Source organism: Arachis stenosperma, chromosome 1 (assembly GCF_014773155.1).
Source record: "Arachis stenosperma cultivar V10309 chromosome 1, arast.V10309.gnm1.PFL2, whole genome shotgun sequence".
Lineage (NCBI taxonomy): Eukaryota > Viridiplantae > Streptophyta > Magnoliopsida > Fabales > Fabaceae > Arachis > Arachis stenosperma.
The window spans coordinates 33,932,746-33,949,218 of NC_080377.1; the positions used below are offsets into that span (position 1 = coordinate 33,932,746).

The 16,473-nt window shown below is 38.5% G+C and overlaps 1 protein-coding gene and 1 non-coding gene across 2 annotated transcripts; one reads left to right on the forward strand and one right to left on the reverse strand.

Annotated features, from left to right (window-relative positions):
• Positions 1-2,288: 2,288 nt before the first annotated feature.
• On the reverse strand, positions 2,289-3,386 carry LOC130977460 (uncharacterized). The gene is made up of 2 exons (XM_057902203.1): positions 3,161-3,386; positions 2,289-3,019 (listed from the first exon to the last, which is right to left on the reverse strand). Exons 1-2 carry the CDS (start codon positions 3,384-3,386, stop codon positions 2,289-2,291), a joined length of 957 nt encoding a protein of 318 aa, XP_057758186.1.
• Positions 3,387-15,762: 12,376 nt separating this feature from the next.
• Positions 15,763-15,866, forward strand: LOC130950166 (small nucleolar RNA R71). Its single transcript, XR_009073533.1, has one exon. It is a non-coding gene; the product is annotated as a small nucleolar RNA R71 (small nucleolar RNA).
• The last annotated feature ends 607 nt before the right edge of the window (positions 15,867-16,473 follow it).

Sequence of the window (16,473 nt, forward strand, 5' to 3'; positions counted from 1 at the left end):
TGGTGGTTCATGAGAGTAGTTGTGTTGGAAAGGTGGTGGTTTTGTGTATGGTTCATTTGGCTCATAAGGTAGTTGGTATGGTGGATGAGGGTTAGGGTCATATGATAGAAGGGTGGTTCATCTTGATAATGATATGGAGATGGTGAATATTGAGGTGGTGGTTCATGAGAGTAGTTGTGTTGGAAAGGTGGTGGTTTTGTGTATGGTTCATTTGGCTCATAAGGTAGTTGGTATGGTGGATGAGGGTTAGGGTCATATGGAGGTGAATGGTGGAAAGGGGTTTGTGAGTATGGTGGTCTAAAGTCATATTGAGGAGGGGGTTCATAGGCATATGGTGGTGGTTGTTGATAATTAAAAGAGCGCTCACCATAGCCATCATCTTGATATGCATCACAGAATGGTTGTTGGTAGTCCATTGGAGGTGGTTGTTGCCATGAGGGTTGATCAAATCCTTGTGGCTCCTCCCATCTTTGATTGTTCCAACCTTGATGCCTATTCTCATTGTAATTTCCTCTTCCTGCAACATAATTATAACCAGACTTATAGCCAAAGGGGTGAGAGTTCATAGTAGTAAGAGAAAAGAAAAACAAAAATTAATAAAAAGAAAATATTTTGAAAAAGATATAATTTTTGAAAAAGATTTGAATTTTGAAAAATAAGATAAGATAAGATAAAAATTTTAAAATAAAAATCTGAAATTTTTTTTTGAAAAAATATTTACAATAACCAATAATAAGGCACACGTTTGCAATTCCCCGGCAACGGCACCATTTTGACGTTGGGATTTTTGCTAGTAAAGAATTTTATAAAAATAGTCGCGTTGTAGATATAGTTTCTAAACCAACAAAAATCCCTTCGTGCAAACGTTTTGGTTGTCACAAGTAACAAACCCCTTAAAATTGATAACCGAGTATTTAAACCTCGGGTCGTCTTCTCAAGGAATTGCAGGGAGGTATGTTCTTATTATTGGTTATGAAAAAGTGTGTTTTGGGGTTTTGGATTAAGGTAAAAGGTTAGTTGAATGACAAGTAAAATAAAATAATAATAACTGTAAAATAAACCCTTGGTAAGGTATGAGAACTGGAAGTCCTATCCTAGTTATCCTTATCAATTGTGATGAGAATTGGATTTTTCTCCCACTTTGTTAACCTCTAACTATGAAGGTAAGTCAAGTGAATGAATTAATTCGAATCCTCAAGTCCTAGTCTTTTCTTGGGAAAAGTCAGAGTTATTGGATCTCGAATCAATTCTTGAAGAATTCCAATTTTCAATCAACAATGAGTTTGATAACTCAAGAGTCACCAATTAATCAATCAAAGCCAAAAGGGAAAATATCTAAATTAAATTAAAAGCATTCATGTAAATAAAGCAATCAAACTACGTTTAAACATAAATTCAAATTCAACATAAAAGAGTTCATAAATTATATTGGGAAAATAAGTAAAGGGAATATTAAACCTGGAATTCATAAGAAAATTGTAAGTTGGAATAATAATAAATTCTAAATCCTTTAAGAGGAATCCTAATCCTAATCCTAAAAGAGAGGAGAGAACCTCTCTCTCTAAAAACTACATCTAAAATAATAAAAAGTGAATTATGAAAGCATAATCTGAATGAATGCAATCCCTCTACTTTATAGCCTCTAATCTGAGTTTTCTGGGCCGAAAACTGGGTCGAAAACAGCCCAGAAATCGCTGGAGAAGAAATCTGCCACGCTGGTTTTTCGTCACTGCGATGCGGCCGCATGGAGCACGCGGTCGCGTCGCCTAGCGTCAGGGCCACTATTGGATATTATATATCAAATCGAAGCCCCGGACATTAGCTTTTTAACGCAACTAGAATTGCATCATTTGGACCTCTGTAGCAAAAGTTATAACCGTTTGAGTGCGAAGAGGTCAGGCTGGACAGCTTAACAACTTCTTCAACTTCTTGTATTCCTTCCACTTTTGCATGCTTCCTTTCCATCCTCCAAGCCATTCCTGCCCTATAATATCTGAAAACACTTAACACATATATCAAGGCATCTAATGGTAATAAGAGAGGATTAATAATAAGCAAAATATAAGATCAAAGAAGCATGTTTTCAATCATAGCACAAAATCAGGAAGGAAAATGTAAAACATGCGAATTGTATGAATAAGTGAGTAAAGAGTTGATAAAAACCACTCAATTGGGCACAAGATAAACCATAAAATAGTGGTTTATCAGCCTCCTTTGTGCTTGTACCACTAGTTTAGCATCCTCTTCAAGCAAAATTTTGTGCATACACACTCCTTTGAAGGAATGTATTATGCTTCCTTGGGTGGTGTGCAATCTTTAATTTCACCCACTTCAACTTCAATAGAGGACTCAAGTGACTCATTAAGATCTTCTTCTTCTAATGCCTCTTGCACCAATGGATCAATGATATCAATTTTCATGCAATCCGCATAATCGTTAGGATGTTGTAGGGCTTTAAATACATTGAGCACAATTTGTTCATCATTCACCTTCAATGTTAATTCACCTTTTTGAACATCAATTAAGGCTCTCCCTATAGCAAGGAAAGGTCTTCTCAATATAATAGAAGCATTGACATCCTCCTCCATATCCAAGATGACAAAATCTGCAGGGAATATGAACGTCCCCACCTTCACCAGTAAATTCTCAACAACACCTAAAGAAAATTTAAGAGAACGGTCAGCAAGTTGTAAAAATTTTTTGGTGGATTTTACCTCTTCAATTTGTTGCTTGCGCATTAAGGATAATGACATGAGGTTGATGCTAACTCCAATGTCACACAAAGCTCTTTCAACAGTTACCTTTCCAATGATGCAGGGAATCACAAAGCTTCCTGGATCATTTAATTTCTCAAGGAAGTTCTTTTGAATTATGGCACTATACTCCTTTGTAAGTACCACAGTTTCATTCTCCCTCCAATTTCTTTTCTTAGAAATCAACTCTTTAATAAACTTTGCATACAAGGGTACTTGTTCAAGAGCTTCAGCAAAGGGAATATTTATTTGTATCTTCTTGAAGACTTCCAAGAACTTAGAAAATTGACAATCCTTAGCTTCTTTTTGAAATCTTTGAGGATATGGGATTCTTGGCTTATATTCAGGCACTTGGATCTTCTCTTTTGATCCATCCTTGGGGGCTTGAAGTTTTTACTATTGATTACATGGGGTTACGTATTCTTCTTGCATTTTGTTACCCTCTAGAGCTTCTTTTCTTAGCTTAGCAGTGTGAGTCTCTTCTTCTTCTTCTTTTTCCAACATTTTTTCACTTCTCAAACTAATGGCTTTACATTCTTCTTTGGAGTTTGGGATGGTGTCACTTGGGAATAATTGAGTAGGTTTTGCTAATTGTTGAGCAATTTGGCCCATTTGCACCTCCAAATTTCTCATTGAGGCTCCTTAATTCTTGAAGTTGGTTCTTGTTTCCTCCATGAATGAGGTAATGGCTTGAGACAACTTCTCCAAGGCTAGTTCAAGACTAGAAAGCCTATGAGAGTCTTGTTGAATTGGTTATGTGGGGGTGGTTTTTGTTAGTGAGAATGGTTCTGAGGGTGGTTGTTTTAGTTTTGATGATGAGGATTGAAAGTGTTATGCTGAGGGTTGAAGTGGTTTTGTTGATGGTTATTGAAGTTATTGGACCTCTAACTTTTAGTTTTTCACTCAAAATTTGGGTGATTTCTCCATCAAGAATTGTAAGTCTTAGAGAATGGATCATTTTGAGGTGGCCTTGAAGGATTTTCCATGTAATTCACTTGCTCTAGAGAAGATTGATCATACTCCATGCCTTCACTTTGAGTTAGTCCATTACTTACACCATAGGAATTCTCTTGAGAGCTCACTACTGAGACTTGCATTCTCCCTAGGTGTTGAGTAATTGCATTGATTTGTTGGGACATGATTTTATTCTGAGCTAAAAGTGGTATCTATAGCATCCAATTCCATAAACCATTTTTTCATTGATCTTTCAGAAGAATAGAGGTATTGATTGTTGGGCACCATCTCAATTAACTCTAATGTTTTATCAGTGGTCTTCCTCTTATGTAGAGATCCTCCAGCTGAGTTATCTAATAAAACTCATGAGGTGGGAGTAATCCCATCATAAAATATCTGAAGTTGGACCCAGTCTGCAAACATGTCCAGAGGGCACTTTTTTGAGCATTTCTTTGTACCTCTTCCAAGCTTCATAGAGAGACTCTCCTTCGTGCTGTCTGAAAGTCTGAATGTCTATTTTGAGCTTAGTCAACCTCTGAGGCAGGAAGAACTTGTTTAAGAACTTAGTGACCAAGTCCTCCCATGTGGCTATACTCTCCTTGCATTGATTATCATGACACCATTTGTCTTGATAGTGTCACAAATTTGCAAGAAATTGGAGATAAACAAATTCAGATCTTCTTGAAGACTTCCACTAAACTAATAATTTTGTTGAACCAATATAACAAGCGGAGGCTTCAATTCAAAGTTTTTGGCATTGACAATAGGTGTCACAATACTATTTCCACAACTCCCTGGATTAGGAGTAGTGAAAGATCCAAGGGTCCTCCTAGGTTGAGGAGCTTTAACATTGTGATTTGTCTTCTCTACCATGTTGAATTCAAACTCTTCTTCAACTGCCTCTTCAATTTCTTCTTCAACTATTTGATTTCTAGCTTGTTTCCTTTATCTCTAAAGAGTTCTTTCAATTTCAGGATCGTATTGAAGAAATTCTTTATCCCTGTTGTTTTGCATATACAAAAACAACAAGAAGATCAGGAACTCCCTTCACAGTGATGAAGGAAATTCCCAGGAGGGGAATAAAAAAAATAGTAAATAAACAAAAGCTAAATAGGTCTGATCTAGGTAATCAATTGATTGGTAGTTTGTTAACCACGATTAATCCCCGACAATGACGCAAAAAATTTGATATGGGTTTTACAAACCAAAAAACATCGGCAAGTACACCAAGTCGTATCAAGTAATAACTCATGATGAGTGAGTGTCGATCCCACGAGGATTAACGGATTAAGTAAGAAATAGTCAACCAATTAATCTAGTCAGACAATCAAAATTAGGGTTTTAAAAAGTTTATAACACAAACAGCAAAGTAAATGAAAGTAAACAGTAAGTATTGAAAGGATGATATGATTAAGAGAGTTAGGGTTTTAGAGATGTTAAAACTTCTGGATCAATATTTTCACTTTTGACCTTTTTCATGCTAAGACACTTGTATGGCAAATCATTAGTAATCAAACCCTCAATCCCTTAGTGATTTAATTTCTCTTTAACCTAATTAGTCACTAATTTCTTAGACAATTATTTAAGAAAAGAGTTAAGCATATTCACTTATTCATAAACCACACAATTAATAAGAGTCTCCCCTAGTTGATTTGATGTCACTTATCAAGTCTAGTTTCAAAATTTAAGAGTTGTGAGAATTGGTTTTCAAGGTTAATTCAATTAATCAACTTTTCCAAGAGGTTAAGAAAACTCAAGTCAGAGACAAATTATTTCCCAACACATTCAACCCTTTAAGATGTAGAACGAAAACCTTTTTCTTTAGAAGAAATTAATGCATAAATCAAAGGTAGAAAATCTAATGTATTAATCCATGGAATTAACAGAGCCCCTAACCTTAACAAAGGAGAATTAGTTGCTTATATTCTTTAGAGAAATCCTAAATTATCAAAGATAAAATTTGTCGAAGAAGAGAGGCCGTGAGTGACCTCCCTCTTTTATATTAACCTTAAACAAAACTCAGAATTCAAAACTAAAACAAAATAAAAAATTCAAATCAAATCAAATAATTTTCATAACTGTTTTCCTCCCAGCCAAGATCTCTATCTTATCTGCTTGTTATTCTTCAATTAATGCTGTGACTAGTGGGCTTATATTGAACCTTGAATTAACCACCTAAAGGATGAAGAGTTTGAAGGTTTAGCGGTCAAAGTGAGGCTCCCAAAAGTGGCCTAGAGTCTCACGTTGTACGTGAAATCTTGCCATGGCCCAAATTTCTCTCTGTTTTGATTCACACGTTGTACGCTAAGATTCTCATGTACTACGCAGACCGGGTGTTGTCCGTATGCATGCTATATGCGTACGCATGATGCCTCGAAAACCTCTTGTTACGCATACGCATGCTGCATGTGTACGCATGATGCCTCCTTTTGCCCTGGTTGTGCGTACACATGCTATATGCGTATGCATGGCCTACCCACATACTACATGAAGGCTTTCACATTGTACGTTGGCTTTGTCATCCCAAATTGTTGCTCTCTATTAGCTCCTTTCACGAGATACGTGATGACACCCACGTTGTACACTGATGATACGTACGCATGGCAAGCCAATTATGGTCCTTCCAAAAAGCTTTCTATTTATTTTCCAAGGGTATTCTGTTGAGCACATGGAGCTTTCTATTTGGTGATTTCTATCTCCTTTCCTTTTCTGTTTTTTGCTGTTTTTCTTCTAAAGTTTTCTGTAATTAATGAGTTCATCTAAATCAAATTAATGCTCATTTTAACCATGAAATCATTTCTTATTCAACAAGAATTCTTAGTAAATCAATTGAAATAAAGAAGAAAAAACATCAAAGATGCAGATGCATGAAATATTGTTGCAGATTCTAAAGGAAAGGAAGCTTTATGCAAAGCTTTCCAAGTGTGACTTCTAGAAGAAAGAAGTGAAGTTCTTGGGGGCATTTGGTAAGCTGAAATGGGATAGTTGTAGATCCTGCTAAGGTTAAGGTAGTAACAGAATGGGGATGACCTACGTTTGTAACAGAAGTGAGGATTTTCTTGGTATTAGTGATGTGAAATTTTGCAAAACCACAACTCGACAAGTATACCAAGTAGTATCAAGTAATACCACAGTGAGTGGGTTATTGTTCTTACGAGGATTAATGGACTGAGCACTCAAGTGTTAATCAATTATTCTAACTAGACAATTACAATTTAGGGTTTCAATAACATCAAATAGAAAAAACAGCAGATTAAATGAAAACAATTTATAAACTGTTGAGAGAATAGTATGAATGGAATGCTAAGGTTTCGGAGATGCTTAAAACTTTAAGAAAAATACTTTTCACTATCTAACTTGATCATGCAATGATTTATCTTACGGTTATCCCTAATTAACCAAACTCCAATCCCTTGGTAATCCTTTCCCTTAACTTAACAAATTATCAATCCCTTTATCAGTTAATTATGCAAATAGGTTAAGTACACATACTAATTTACAAGCCATACAATTCTTAAGGTTTAAACCTAATTGATTCAATGTTACTTATCAAGCTAAGTTTAAAACTTTCAGAATTAAGAGAAGAGGTTTTCAAGCTTAATTCTATCAAACAATCTTTTCCAAGAAGCTTATAGAATTCAATTCAGATTCAAGCTATTTCCCAATAAACTCAAACCCTTGTGATAAAGAATGAAAACCAAATCTTAAGAAAACAACAATGCATAAATCAAGAATATAACAATGAAAACATTAATCCATGGTAATAAGCAGAGCTCCAAACCTTAACAAGAGGAGACTAGTTGCTCATGATCAAAAGAAAACCTAGAATTATGAATTGTAAAAATTGCCAAAGAAGAACCACGTGAGTGTCTCCCCCTTCTTTAAATACTAACCCTAAACCTAATTAATTTAAAATTCAAACCTAATAAAATTAAAACAAAATCAAATCTAACTAATTAATGTTCCTTCAATAGTTTTCCATTCTTTAGGATTGCCAATCAATGCTTCAAATCATGGGCCATGTGCTTAAGCTTTAATCATTAATTCAAGTGCTACAAGGGATTGGAGATTAGTTAGAGATTTGGTAAGAGATTACAAGCCCCTGGGAGTAGTCCACTACCATATGTAAAGCGCATGTGAGGCATGTAAAATGCAAGTCCATCAAGGAGGGATTGAAGGCCTCTGTTTGCACATGTAAAGTGCACAAGACTCCATGTAAAGCACACAGCTCTGCATGTGAGGCACATGAAAGTGTATGTAAAGCGCATGGCTTGAAAGATAGCCCCTGGAGTTGCATGTAAAGCATATGAAAGTGTATGTAAAACACATGGCTTGAAAGACAGCCCCTGGAGTTGCATGTAAAGCGCATGGTGTTGCATGTAAGGCGCATAGAGCCTATGTAAAGTGCATGGGTGCTTAGGAGCCCTCTGTAGTAAACAGAAACTCCTCTGTTTAACTCAGAAACTCCTTTGTTTAGCTCTTCATATCCTTGTCTTTCTTGATTCTATTGCTTGCTCCTCTTCATTCTTATTCTTTGCTTGATTTCTTTCAAGATCTCCTATAATAAAAGAAATTCACACACTCAAAATAATATGCACTAAACCATGATTTGATTGCTTAAAATAACAAGAATTATTGGTTTATGGAATAAAATTAAGAAGGAAAAACTACTAAAGATGCGAATGCATCACAACACCAAACTTACGACTTTGCTTGTCCTCAAGCAAAAGAAAAGATAAGATAATATAAGAATAGAGTTGACTCTAGTAAAGCATAAGTGAATCCTCCTTAGAGCTCATGTCCATGTTAGCTAATGGAGTTTGATGGTCTTGTTATTATTAATGGGCTTTTCTTTCTCAACAAATCTTGAAATCTTGAGAGTGACTAATTCTTAAAAACTCAGGTTTGGATGGTATTATGAGATCCTTCACTTAAGCTTAGCTTGATCCTTGAAGCTTTTACTTTCACACTTATCCAAAGAAAGGTTTTTCTTTTTCTTCTTTTCTTTTCTTTCAATTCTCAGCTCTTAGTACTTCGTCTTAAGGCAATTCTTGATAATAGATTTTCAATTAATAACTCTGAATTAGTTGGTCCAAGTTATCGGGTAATAAAACACCCCTCGGATCTACTTACCCAAGTCTTTCCTTGACACAGTTGCACCACAAGCATATAGTTAGAGTTTTTTTCCTAGACATCGATGCCCAGAGCCTTTTTAGACTTCTAAATGTTTTGTTGCAAAGAGGCTCTTGATTGTGAGTTTTTGATCGATTCTCAAGCTAGTTAGCTCAAGTAATCGGGTGATGAATCACCCCTCTGATCTATTTGCTCAAGCCTTTCCTTGGAACAAAAATACCATGGTAGATGGTGCACGGATTTGTGATCATCAACAATGGCTCCAATAGTTTGGTAGCTCTCACACGTGAATTACACTTAGTCACAACTCCGTACAACTAACCAGTAAGTGCACTGGGTCGTCCAAGTAATATCTTACGTGAGTAAGGGTCGATCCCACAGAGATTATTGGTATGAAGCAAGCTATGGTCATCTTGTAAATCTCATTCAGGCAGATAATAATTGGTTATGAGAAATATAAAGAGATACTTGCTTAAATAATAAAGGATAGAAATACTTATGTAAATTAATGGTGGGAATTTCAGATAAGCGTATGGAGATGCTTGTCCCTGTTGAATCTCGGCTTTCCTACTGCTTTCATCCAATCCTTCTTACTCCTTTCCATGGAAAGCTGTATGTAGGGCATCACCGTTGTCAATGGCTATGGTGCGCAAAATTGTGATTCACTACACAACTTTGCACAACTAACCAGCAAGTGCACTGGGTCGTCCAAGTAATACCTTACGTGAGTAAGGGTCGATCCCACGGAGATTGTTGGTATGAAGCAAGCTATGGTCACCTTGTAGATCTCAGTCAGGCAGACTCAAATGGGTATAGATGATGAATAAAACATAAAGATAAAGATAGAGATACTTATGTATATCATTGGTGAGAGCTTCAGATAAGCGTATGAAGATACTGTCCCTTCCGTCTCTCTGCTTTCCTACTGTCTTCATCCAATCCTTCTTACTCCTTTCCATGGCAAGCTTATGCAAGGGTTTCACCGTTGTCAGTGGCTACCTCCCATCCTCTCAGTGGAAATGTTCAACGCACCCTGTCACGGCACGGCTAACCAGCTGTCGGTTCTCGATCGGGCCGGAATAGAATCCATTGATTCTTTTGCATCTGTCACTAACGCCCCGCCTTCAGGATTTTGAAGCACGTCACAGTCATTCAATCATTGAATCCTACTCAGAATACCACAGACAAGGTTAGACCTTCCGAATTCTCTTGAATGCCGCCATCAGTTCTTGCCTATACCACGAAGACTCTGATCTCACGGAATGGCTGGCTCGTTTGTCAGGCGAGCACTCGGTTTTCAGGCGATCAACCATGCATCGTGTATCAGGAATCCAAGAGATAAACACTAGAGCCTCATATGCTTGTAGAACAAGAGTGGTTGTCAGTCACTTTGTTCATAGGTGAGAATGATGATGAGTGTCACGGATCATCACATTCATCAAGTTGAAGAACAAGTGATATCTTGGACAAAGAACAAGCGGAATTGAATAGAAGAACAATAGTAATTGCATTAATACTCGAGGTACAGCAGAGCTTCACACCTTAATCTATGGTGTGTAGAAACTCCACCGTTGAAAATACATAAGAACAAGGTCTAGGCATGGCCGTGAGACCAGCCTCCCAAAGAGGGTTCAATCATAAAAACATGATCAAAAGCTTCTAAGATTGAAAGATGAAAATACAATAGTAAAAGGTCCTACTTATAGGGAACTAGTAGCCTAAGGATTACAAAGATGAGTAAATGACATAAAAATCTACTTCCGGACCCACTTGGTGTGTGCTTGGGCTGAGCAATGAAGCATTTTTCGTATAGAGACTCTTCTTGGAGTTAAACGCTAGCTTTTGTGCCAGTTTGGGCGTTTAACTCCCATTTAGGTGCCAGTTCCGGCGTTTAACGCTGGGAAATCTGAAGGTGACTTTGAACGCCGGTTTGGGCCATCAAATCTTGGGCAAAGTATGGACTATCATATATTGCTGGAAAGCCCAGGATGTCTACTTTCCAACGCCGTTGAGAGCGCGCCAATTGGGCTTTTGTAGCTCCAGAAAATCCACTTCGAGTACAGGGAGGTCAGAATCCAACAGCATCTGCAGTCCTTTTCAGTCTCTGAATCAGATTTTTGCTCAGGTCCCTCAATTTCAGCCAGAAAATACTTGAAATCACAGAAAAATACACAAACTCATAGTAAAGTCCAAAAAAGTGAATTTTAACTAAAAACTAATAAAAATATACTAAAAACTCAACTAAATATACTAAAAACATACTAAAAACAATGCCAAAAAGCGTACAAATTATCCGCTCATCACAACACCAAACTTAAATTGTTGCTTGTCCTCAAGCAACTGAAAATCAAATAAGATAAAAAGAAGAGAATATGCAATGAACTCCAAAAACATCTATGAAGATCAGTATTAATTTAGATGAGCGGGGCTTTTAGCTTTTTGCCTCTGAATAGTTTTGGCATCTCACTCTATCCTTTGAAATTCAGAATGATTGGCTTCTTTAGGAACTCAGAATCCAGATAGTGTTATTGATTCTCCTAGTTAAGTATGATGATTCTTGAACACAGCTACTTATTGAGTCTTGGCCGTGGCCCAAAGCACTCTGTCTTCCAGTATTACCACCGGATACATACATGCCACAGACACATAATTGGGTGAACCTTTTCAGATTGTGACTCAGCTTTGCTAGAGTCCCCAATTAGAGGTGTCCAGGGTTCTTAAGCACACTCTTTTTGCCTTGGATCACAACTTTATTTCTTTCTTTTTCTTTCTTTTTTTTTCGTTTTCTTTTCTCCTCTTTTTTTTCGTTTTTCTCTTTTTTTTTTGGTTGTATTCACTGCTTTTTCTTGCTTCAAGAATCATTTTTATGATTTTTCAGATCCTCAGTAACATGTCTCCTTTTTCATCATTTTTTCAAGAGCCAACATTCATGAACCACAAATTCAAAAGACATATGCACTGTTTAAGCATACATTCAGAAAACAAAAAGTGTTGCCACCACATCAAAATAATTAAACTGTTATAAAATTCAAAATTCATGCAATTCTTTTCTTTTTCAATTAAGAACATTGTTTATTTAAGAAAGGTGATGGATTCATAGGACATTCATAACTTTAAGGCATAGACACTAATGATCATAAGACACAAACATGGACAAGCATAAAGCATAAATTTTCGAAAAAAACAAGAAAATAAAGAACAAGGAAATTAAAGAACGGGTCCACCTTAGTGATGGCGGCTTGTTCTTCCTCTTGAAGGTCTTATGGAGTGCTTGAGCTCCTCAATGTCTCTTCCTTGTCTTTTTTGCTCCTCTCTCATGATTCTTTGATCTTCTCTAATTTCATGGAGGAGAATGGAGTGTTCTTGGTGCTCCACCCTTAGTTGTCCCATGTTGGAACTCAACTTTTCTAGGGAGGTGTTAATTTGCTCCCAATAGTCTTGTGGAGGAAAGTGCATCTCTTGAGGCATCTCAGGGATCTCATGATGAGAGGGGTCTCTTGTTTGCTCCATCCTTTTCTTAGTGATGGGCTTGTCCTCATCAATGGGGATGTCTCCCTCTATGTCAACTCCAACTGAATAACAGAGGTGACAAATGAGATGAGGGAAGGCTAACCTTGCCAAGGTAGAAGACTTGTCCGCCACCTTATAAAGTTCTTGGGCTATAACCTCATGAACTTCCACTTCTTCTCCTATCATGATGCTATGGATCATGATGGCTCGGTCTAGAGTAACTTCGGATCGGTTACTAGTGGGAATGATTGAGCGTTGAATAAACTCCAACCATCCTCTAGCCACGGGTTTGAGGTCATGCCTTCTCAATTGAACCGGCTTCCCTCTTGAATCTCTTTTCCATTAGGCGCCCTCTTCACAAATGTCAGTGAGGACTTGGTCCAACCTTTGATCAAAGTTGACCCTTCTAGTGTAAGGATGTTCATCTCCTTGCATCATAGGCAAGTTGAATGCCAACCTCACATTTTCCGGACTAAAATCCAAGTATTTCCCCCGAACCATAGTAAGCCAATTCTTTGGATCCGGGTTCACACTTTGATCATGGTTCTTGGTGATCCATGCATTGGCATAGAACTCTTGAACCATTAAGATTCTGACTTGTTGAATGGGGTTGGTAAGAACTTCCCAACCTCTTCTTCAGATCTCATGTCGGATCTCCGGATATTCACTCTTTTTGAGTGAAAAAGGGACCTCAGGGATCACCTTCTTCAAGGCCACAACTTCATAGAAGTGGTCTTGATGCACCCTTGAGATGAATCTCTCCATCTCCCATGACTCGGAGGTGGAAGCTTTTGCCTTCCCTTTCCTCTTTCTAGAGGTTTCTCCGGCCTTGGATGCCATAAATGGTTATGGAAAAACAAAAAGCAATGCTTTTACCACACCAAACTTAAAAGGTTTGCTCGTCCTCGAGCAAAAGAAGAAAGAAGAGAGTAGAAGAAGAAGAAATGAGGAAGAAGGGAATGGCTTTGTGTTCGGCCAAAGAGGGGGAGAAGTGGTGTTTAGGTTGTGTGAAAATGAAGGGGTGAAGAAGGGTTTATATAGGAGAGGGAGGGCTCATGGTTCGGTCATGTATGGGTGGGTTTGGGAGGGAAAGTGGTTTGAATTTGAAAGGTGAGGTAGGTGGGGTTTTATGAAGGATGGATGTGAGTGGTGAAGAGAAAGATGGGTTTTGATAGGTGAAGGGTTTTTGGGGAAGAGGTATTGAGGTGATTGGTGAATGGGTGAAGAAGAAGAGAGAGAGTGGTGGGTTGGTGGGGATCCTGTGGGGTCCACAGATCCTGAGGTGTCAAGGAAAAGTCATCCTTGCACCAAATGGCATGCAAAATCATGTTTTGAGCCAATTCTGGCGTTAAACGCCGAGCTGGTGCCCATTTCTGGCATTTAACGCCAGGTTCTTGCCCTTTCCTGGCGTTTAACGCCAGTCTGGTGCCCCTTTCTGGCGTTAAACGCCCAGAATGGTGCAAGACTGGGCGTTAAACGCCCAACTGCTAGCCTCACTGGCGTTTAAACGCCAGCAAGTTCTCCTCCAGGGTGTGCTGTTTTTCTTCCTGTTTTTCATTCTGTTTTTGCTTTTTCAATTGATTTTGTGACTTCTTATGATCATCAACCTACAAAAAACATAAAATAACAAAGGAAAATAGATAAAATATAATCATTGGGTTGCCTCCCAACAAGCGCTTCTTTAATGTCAGTAGCTTGACAGAGGGCTCTCATGGAGCCTCACAGATACTCAGAGCAATGTTGGAACCTCCCAACACCAAACTTAGAGTTTGAATGTGGGGGTTCAACACCAAACTTAGAGTTTGGTTGTGGCCTCCCAACACCAAACTTAGAGTTTGACTGTGGGGGCTCTGTTTGACTCTGATTTGAGAGAAGCTCTTCATACTTCCTCTCCATGGTGATAGAGGGATATCCTTGAGCCTTAAACACATAGGATTTGTCATTCACTTGAATGATCAGTTCACCTCCATCAACATCAATCACAGCCTTTGCTGTGGCTAGGAAGGGTCTGCCAAGGATGATAGATTCATCTATGCACTTCCCAGTCTCTAGGACTATGAAATCAGCAGGGATGTAATGGTCTTCAATCTTCACCAAAACATCCTCTACAAGTCCATAAGCTTGTTTTCTTGAATTGTCTGCCATCTCTAATGAGATTCTTGCAGCTTGCACCTCAAAGATCCCTAGCTTCTCCATTACAGAGAGAGGCATGAGGTTTACACTTGACCCTAAGTCACACAGACCCTTCTTGAAGGTCATTATGCCTATGGTACAAGGTATTGAAAACTTCCCAGGATCTTGTCTCTTTTGAGGTAATTTCTGCCTAGACAAGTCATCCAGTTCTTTGGTGAGCAAAGGAGGTTCGTTCTCCCAAGTCTCATTTCCAAATAACTTGTCATTTAGCTTCATGATTGCTCCAAGGTATTTAGCAACTTGCTCTTCAGTGACATACTCATCCTCTTCAGAGGAGGAATACTCATCAGAGCTCATGAATGGTAGAAGTAAGTCCAATGGAATCTCTATGGTCTCATTTTAAGCCTCAGATTCCCATGGTTCCTCATTGGGGAACTCAGTGGAGGCTAGTGCACGCCCATTGAGGTCTTCCTCAGTGGCGTTCACTTCCTCTCCTTCCTCTCCAAATTCGGCCATGCTTATGGCCTTGCACTCTCCTTTTGGGTTTTCTTCTGTATTGCTTGGGAGAGTACTAGGAGGGAGTTCAGTAACTTTCTTGCTCAGCTGTCCCACTTGTGCCTCCAAGCTCCTAATGGAGGACCTTGTTTCAGTCATGAAACTTTGAGTGGTTTTGATTAGATCAGAGACCATGGTTGCTAAGTCAGAGTGGCTCTGTTTAGCATTCTCTGTCTGTTGCTGAGAAGATGATGGAAAAGGCTTGCCATTGCTAAACCTGTTTCTTCCACCATTATTGTTATTGAAACCTTGTTGAGGTCTCTGTTGATCCTTCCATGAGAAATTTGGGTGATTTCTCCATGAAGAATTATAGGTGTTTCCATAGGGTTCTCCTAGGTAATTCACCTCTTCCATTGAAGGGTTCTCAGGATCATAAGCTTCTTCTTCAGATGAAGCATCCTTAGTACTGCTTGGTGCATTTTGCATTCCAGACAGACTTTGAGAAATCAAATTGACTTGTTGTGTCAATATCTTGTTCTGAGCCAGAATGGCATTCAGAGTATCAATCTCAAGAACTCCTTTCTTCTGACTTGTCCCATTGTTCACAGGATTTCTTTCAGAAGTGTACATGAATTGGTTATTTGTAACCATTTCAATTAGCTCTTGAGCTTCTGTAGGCGTCTTCTTCAGATGAAGAGATCCTCCAGCAGAGCTATCCAAAGACATCTTGGATAGTTCAGAGAGACCATCATAGAAAATACCTATGATGCTCCATTCAGAAAGCATGTCAGATGGACATTTTCTGATCAATTGTTTGTATCATTCCCAAGCTTCATAGAGGGATTCTCCTTCCTTCTGTCTGAAAGTTTGGACTTCCACTCTAAGCTTACTCAATTTTTGAGGTGGAAAGAACTTTGCCAAGAAGGCATTGACTAGCTTTTCCCATGAGTCTAGGCTTTCTTTAGGTTGTGAGTCCAACCATGTCCTAGCTCTGTCTCTTACAGCAAAAGGGAATAGCATAAGTCTGTAGACCTCAGGGTCAACCCCATTAGTCTTGACAGTGTCACAGATTTGCAAGAATTCAGCTAAGAACTGATGAGGATCTTCCAATGGAAGTCCATGAAACTTGCAATTCTGTTGCATTAGAGAAACTAATTGAGGCTTAAGCTCAAAGTTGTTTGCTCCAATGGCAGGGATAGAGATGCTTCTCCCATAGAAGTCGGGAGTAGGTGCAGTAAAGTCACCCAGCACCTTCCTTGCATTGTTGTTGTTGTTGTTGTTTTCGGCTGCCATGGTTTCTTCTTCTTTGAAGATTTCTGTCAGGTCCTCTACAGAGAGTTGTGCCTTAGCTTCTCTTAGCTTTCGCTTCAAGGTCCTTTCAGGTTCAGGGTCAGCTTCAACAAGAATGCCTTTGTCTTTGTTCCTGCTCATATGAAAGAGAAGAGAACAAGAAAATATGGAATCCTCTATGTCACAGTATAGAGATTCCTTGAGG